The sequence below is a fragment of the Otolemur garnettii genome, unplaced genomic scaffold, assembly GCF_000181295.1.
Source record: "Otolemur garnettii isolate 467f Iridium unplaced genomic scaffold, OtoGar3 scaffold00016, whole genome shotgun sequence".
NCBI classification, from domain to species: domain Eukaryota; kingdom Metazoa; phylum Chordata; class Mammalia; order Primates; family Galagidae; genus Otolemur; species Otolemur garnettii.
In genome coordinates this window covers 10,821,067-10,827,518 of record NW_003852411.1, presented here as the reverse complement: position 1 = coordinate 10,827,518, position 6,452 = coordinate 10,821,067, and the positions used below count along the sequence as shown (strand labels likewise).

Below are 6,452 nucleotides of genomic sequence, written 5' to 3'. Positions count from 1 at the left end.
CGCTTGGAGCGGGTCCCGCACAGCAGGGGGCGTTCCCAGGGCGGTGGAGGGCCACGGCCCCCCCACCCCGGGCAGCTCTCATCGCCGGGTCCCTCAAGTCCCGGGCCCCGGGTGGCTGCTGCGCTGCCCGCGAGGACTGACACCGGACCAGCGGACACCCTCCTATCGCTGCCCAAACTGACTAGAGGCCCAACCCCGAGCGACCTCAATGGCCCGGCGTCGCCCGCTTAAGTCTCTCTCCGTTGCCCCCTCCCCCACTTCAGAGTCCTCCCGGGACCTGGAGCCCGAGGACCCCGACTCTTACCCACTCGGGGCGCCGGGGTTCCGAAGCCTCCCTTCCCTCCCGGCATGCACCGCCCCGCCGCCCCTCCCCCTCCCCTTGCCCCCTTCCCCGCCCACCTCTCGCGCCCCTCCCCCGCCAGTCGCGCGCCGCGGGCCCGAGCGCGAGACGCCGCCGCCGCTCCCGCCCCCGCCTTTGCCTCCAGTCGCCAGGGCGGACGCGCAGTCCGTGGGGCTCGGAGGGTGGGGGAGAATTTACCGGAGCCGCGGGAGCTGCTGAGGCTGGGGTTGGGTTTTCTCCTTTTCCCAGACCCCACCCTGCTGACCCACCCCCTGCTTCTTCCTCCCCGGGGGCGCGCTCTCGGGCACGCGCGAGGAAGTCGGGGGTCGGTGCAGAGTGCGGGCTGTGTCCTGAGTGGGTGAGGGAGGCGCGGAGGCGGCGCTCAGGGGCACTGCTCGGCTAGCCGCTCGGTTCTCGCTAGGGGCGCCCACCCGCTAGTCTGTCCGGCGCGAGCCACCGCCACCGCCACCGCCACCGCCCGCCCGGATAGTCCGGCCCCGGGGCCCCCAGGCTCAGCCCGCGGAGCGGCCTCCTGAGGACGCCTCTCGGCGAGAGGAACGCGCCGGCGCCCTTGCCTTCGCAGTGGCCCAGCGCGCGGGCCGCGGGATGAGGGGCAGCCAGCGAGCCGCGCCGGCCCTGCGGCTCCGAGGGCACCTCTGGCCAGTGCTGGTCGTTCTGGCGGCCGCCGCGGCGACCTGTGCCTGGGCAGCCATGGACGAGTGCACGGACGAGGGCGGACGGCCGCAGCGCTGCATGCCCGAGTTCGTCAACGCCGCCTTCAACGTGACCGTGGTGGCCACCAACACTTGTGGGACTCCGCCTGAGGAGTACTGTGTGCAGACCGGGGTGACCGGGGTCACCAAGTCTTGTCACCAGTGCGACGCCGGGCAGCCCCACCTGCAGCACGGGGCTGCGTTCCTGACCGACTACAACAACCAAGCGGACACCACCTGGTGGCAAAGCCAGACCATGCTGGCCGGGGTGCAGTACCCCAACTCCATCAACCTCACGCTGCACCTGGGTAAGCGGTGACAGCCCTGTCCCCTACTACTGCTCACAGGCAGTACACATCCCGGACTAATTCATCCTTTGGTCCAGCCCGAAGGGCCCAAACAGCTACATGCTAACCCTATCTGCTCCTGGTCATGGGCCACACAGAAATTCCTTTCTCCAACTTTTAAATAGATCTGGTTTTTAACATCCCATGAGGGCCAGGATGCTCTGCCAGCACCTCTGTTTGCTTTCCTGTTCTTTGTAACTTAACGGGATTCTCGCTGCCTGATTTTTCGCCATTTCTACTGAAGAATTCAAAATTCTTCTAGAATTTTGGCCCCCCTTTCCCTGAAGCGTTAACGAGGAACTTCCATCCTTATTTTTCTCCTAACCTGGTTCTCACAACACATTGTTGGATCAGGAACCAGAAGGTCCACCTTAAATACGTTTGCCTTTACAGTGTTCAGATGTCTTTTTCTCCCGGATTGAGAGTGACTGCTGTTTGCTCTGTTGTGTTAATGGAGTTTGAGGGGAGCAAATGCCTGTACCGTCTGTATGGCCTAGGTGCAAATAAAAGAAATTCACTTTTCAATTTATTGTTCCTTAGAGCTGTTCAGCCTTAATTAAGTGCCACATAGCTATTTCACTGCCAATCCTGGTACAGAGAAAACAAAAGAAAGTGCACTCACTGTAATTGCTGGGGACAGTTTTGTCCGTGGCTCTCTTTTACTGTCTTCCCTTTTGCTTTGATGCAAAGTAAGTGTAGAAATGTACACGTAATCTTTTAGAAATCAGGAGAAAGAAATAGAGAACTTAGTGGCAAGGTGGATGATGAGGATGGACATGTATCTGAAAGTATCAGAAATAATGTTTGATCTAGGTAAGTTCTTCATCTTTGAGATATATGAATATAAGTAAGCAGAAGTTTTTTTTTTTTTTTTTTTTTTTGAGACAGAGCCTCAAGCTGTCCCCCTGGGTAGAGTGCCGTGGCATTACAGCTCACAGCAACCTCCAACTCCTGGGCTCAAGCGAGTCTCCTGCCTCTGCCTCCCAAGTAGCTGGGACCACAGGCGCCCGCCACAACGCACGGCTATTTTTTGGTTGCAGCCGTCATTGTTGTTTGGCGGGTCCGGGCTGGGGATTCGAACCCGCCACCTTAGGTGTACGTGGCTGGCGCCTTAGCCGGTTGAGCTATAGGCGCCGAGCCAGTAAGCAGAAGTTTTTAACAGAGTAACCTATGTGTGAGAAAATGACATTTGATTCATTTGGCTTCCCTCCCCATTGCACCAGGAGACTTGATTTTACCAGTAGCTGGTAATAAGGAACTGCCAGAGTGAACAGACTGCCCCAGGCTATTCTTCTGTCAAAGAGGGTAATTCTATAAGGCTAATAACATTATTTGGGGATGTTTGAAAGGAACATTTTGTAGGCACATCATTCTTTTGATCCTGGTTTTGTATTTTTTATTCTACTGCTCTCGGGTACACTAAACTTTATGAAAGTATCAAGATTCTGGAATATGACTTACATAAAATGCTTTGAAAAGTGAAATTAAATTACTATGTGTAGAATACATTTTAGAAAAACCATGGTATTTAGCACTTTTTTAGTAAATTCCATTTTATTTGCAAATAAGTCCTTAGGCAGATGGAAGTTTTTGAAAGTAAATTCATAAAACTCTGAGACCCCTGTTTTTAAGAGGTTGAGATAGAAAACTGTATGGAGTCCAGTTTTTGAAAGGTTTTGGAAATGTGTGGAAGTGGTAGTGTCTTGGAACAGGTAAGTTTATCATAAGGACATTGTAAGAGACCCACCGTTTCCTAAGATCTGTGGAGGTTCTCTTAAACTATCTTCTCCTAAGTGTTATATTTTTTAAGTTGGCAAAAATTATTTCTGAAATATATATCCAGGTATTTTGGTTTAAATTTTGATGTGTTAAAAAAGTTTCTGTGTTCAGGTCTGAAAACTCTGGATGTCTTATTTTCAATTTTTTTTTCAAATTTTAAGATTTTCCAAGAGAAGACATTGTCTTATATCTCAGAGTGCTTGAGATTCAATTGAAAATTTCTAAAAATAATCTCTTATTTAGATAAAGGTAGGATTGTCAATCTTGGCTTTCAGTTTTCTGTCATAGGGACTATGTAGTTAAAGGTTATTTAAGGTGATTGCAGAGGTAGATTACTCAGTTCTCTGTTGCAAAGATAATGTAGTAAAAGTAAGTCAGTATTAGTCAAATTATGTTGCTCCTGCTGGGAGGTTTGGGTCTGGTTGATCAGAAGGTCAAAAGAGATCTTAGAGTTCACCTTGTTAGGATTCTAACATGATTTCCTCTAAAAATGTTATTTGGTTGCACTTGTTTTTGCTGAAAAATTCTCAGTTTTTGGTTATGTTCTTGCTGAGTGAAATTTAAAAATGGGTCTGAAACTTATAAGTTTCAGACATTTTCATACAAGTATTATGACTGTAAAAATATGTACTTTAAATTTAAACTTTTTAGTTAGGTTGGGTGCGATGACTCACGCTTGTAATCCTGGCACTCTGGGAAGCTGAGGCTGGTGGATTGCTTGAGTTCAGGAGTTCTGGACCAGCTTGAGCAGGAGTGAGATCCTTTACTAAAAATAGAAAAACTAGCCAGCGGATGGTGGCTCATACTTGTAGTCTCTGCTACTGGGAAGCTGAGGCAAGGGGATTGGTTGAGCCCTGGAGTTTGAGGTTGCTGTGAACTATGATGCCATGACACTCTAGCCTGGGGTAACAGAGTGAGACTGTCTCAAAATAAAAAATAAACTTTTTACTTAGACACTTTACAAAAACTTGACTAGAATTTATTGTACTTGTTCATGGATCAGAAATGTTGTCTTGGAGGAAATTGTGTGTGACAGAGGAAGTGGGAAGGAGGGAGGGGATTTGTGGGTAGAGGGGTTAGTGTTTCTTTCTCTCCCCACACCTGTTGTTAGTGACAAATATTTATGTTACATGTATGTTATGATCAACAATTTATGACAAGTAGGCCATGCTTTGTATGTTACTGTGTGTTGTGATGTTCATCATATTCACTCTTTAACTCTAGTTACTGCATGGGCTGAAGCTAACTCTTTCCCATGAATTCAAGTACCATGACTGTTTTGTGCATCTATTAAATCTCCCATCCAGTTCAAATTTCACATACCCTTCAACAAGTGATGCATATTGTGCTTGCCCTTACAGAGCATGTGAAACTGGAAATGAGCAGTGTGAAAAAACTAGGGCTAGCCACCACTTTTCTAGTTTTCCTTTTGATGTTGCACTTCACAGTAAACTTTAAAATAAGCAAAGTTAGATTACACATAAGTAGTTACAAGAAACAGTCATGTTTTGGCACTGATCATAAGTGCCATTTTAAAATTATAAGAATGAAACATGTTAGATTCAAATACTAAGTTTAATCACAAGTGATCTCTTTAGGTGCTCAGCTCCATGCCCTTTACACTACCATTCACAATTTCATATTTAACTGTTCAAAACTTTTTCATACATACACATGTGTATATAAAATTATAAAACTGGTACTTTTGGGGGGAGCTGAGACATATTTTAACAGATGGCAAGTACAAATTAGATCATTGTATGAGTATCATCTCTTGCCTTACAAAAGCCAGAAAAATTAGCATTGTTTCTGAAAGCAGCCAAGGCCTAAGTGCCCTACCCAGTGATCCAGGGTGGTGGGTGCTATGTATCCTTAGGTACAAAATGTTAAAGTTACTGGGGGAACCAGAATTGTGCTTTCTGTTTATTGTGGAGAGAAATCTCAGCCAGGCACTCTTTTCTAAAAGGAAGTCCTATTTTGTCTTTAACTTCTGGATCTTCTCTCCTACCTTCTGTATGGATTATTCAGTTGCTCTTGAAAAGTTTGGCTTTTATGTATTATAATAAGTCATAATAAATTTGAGCATTATCAGTGGAGTAGTTGATAGTACGATTGTAGCTGAGGATTTGCCTTTTATTAAAGGGCCTCTTTAATTTGATAATCATCGTGGATGGAAATTTGGCAGGCAGGGTCTTGATCTTGGAGAAGGTAGCTTTCCCTCTTTCTAAAAATAATTAACGGAAAAGAATGCTTATACAATCAATGCAGTCAAAGTTTATGCACTCTTAAAATTAACCCTAAGATCAGATTAGTTTCTAAGCTCCTCATAAACTTTAGGAACAAATACGTAGTGATTAAATGAATCTTTTAAACCTGTATCTGAATATTCTTTTTATCTGTATAAATCTAAATAATTGATATAGGCTGGGTGTGGTGGCTCATGTCTGTAATCCTAGCACTTTGAGAGGCTGAGACTGGATTGCTTGAGTTAATGAGTTCGAGACCAGCCTGAGAAAGAGTGAGACCCTGTTTCTACTAAAAAATAGAAAAACTGAGGCAAGAGGATTGCTTGAGCCCGAGTTGGAGGTTGCTGTGAGCTATGATGCCTCAGCACTCTACCCAGGGCAACAGCTTGAGACACTTTCTCAAAAAAAAAAAAAAAATTGATATATAGGGATATTGTCTTTTATTTTGTTTGGTCTTCTAATGAGTATGTATATAACTTGGAACAAATAGCAGTTTTTTCCCCCCAGGAAGACCTTTGCATGGTAGATTCTGACTATGTCAGGGAATAGCTCACTTTGGTGACTTCACCGTGGTATTTGTGCACCCTGAGGGGACACTGTTTTAGTTGGTCTCACAAAGGCCTGATTTACATTTTGCAGGTTTCAACTTGAGAATTAAGGAGCTCATCTTTAAAGTCCAGGAGTTGTTGCATGCAGTTTTATAAAGTTGCATTTGGCTGTTTTCCTTTTCTACAGTTCGCTGCTTTTTCTGCAAATTCCTTTTCTATTCTAAGGGCATTTCAGAAAAGAGTTTACACATTAGGGAAACAGTTGGGATTATTAGGCCCCCTTACCCTGTCAGTTTGTCATTGGTTACATTGGTGGGAGGAACAAAGTTTGATATTCACATCTCAGTCATAGCCTTTTGCTGTGCACTCCTTCCCCTATGCATATTTTCTTTCTTTTTTTTTTTTTTTTTTTTGAGACAGAGCCTCAAGCTGTCCCCCTGGGTAGAGAAAAATTAGCTGGGCAATGTGTCAGGGGCTTG

General features: G+C 45.9%; 1 protein-coding gene across 1 annotated transcript in view; it reads left to right on the top strand.

Moving 5' to 3' along the window:
- The first annotated feature begins 676 nt into the window (after positions 1–676).
- LAMC1 (laminin subunit gamma 1) overlaps positions 677–6,452 on the top strand; it is a 129,665-nt gene continuing 123,889 nt past the window's right edge. Inside the window, exon 1 of the mRNA XM_003785640.3 lies at positions 677–1,361. Within this exon, the coding sequence (XP_003785688.1) occupies positions 947–1,361 (415 nt within the window). The 5' untranslated portion in view covers positions 677–946. The remainder of the gene's footprint in view (positions 1,362–6,452) is intronic.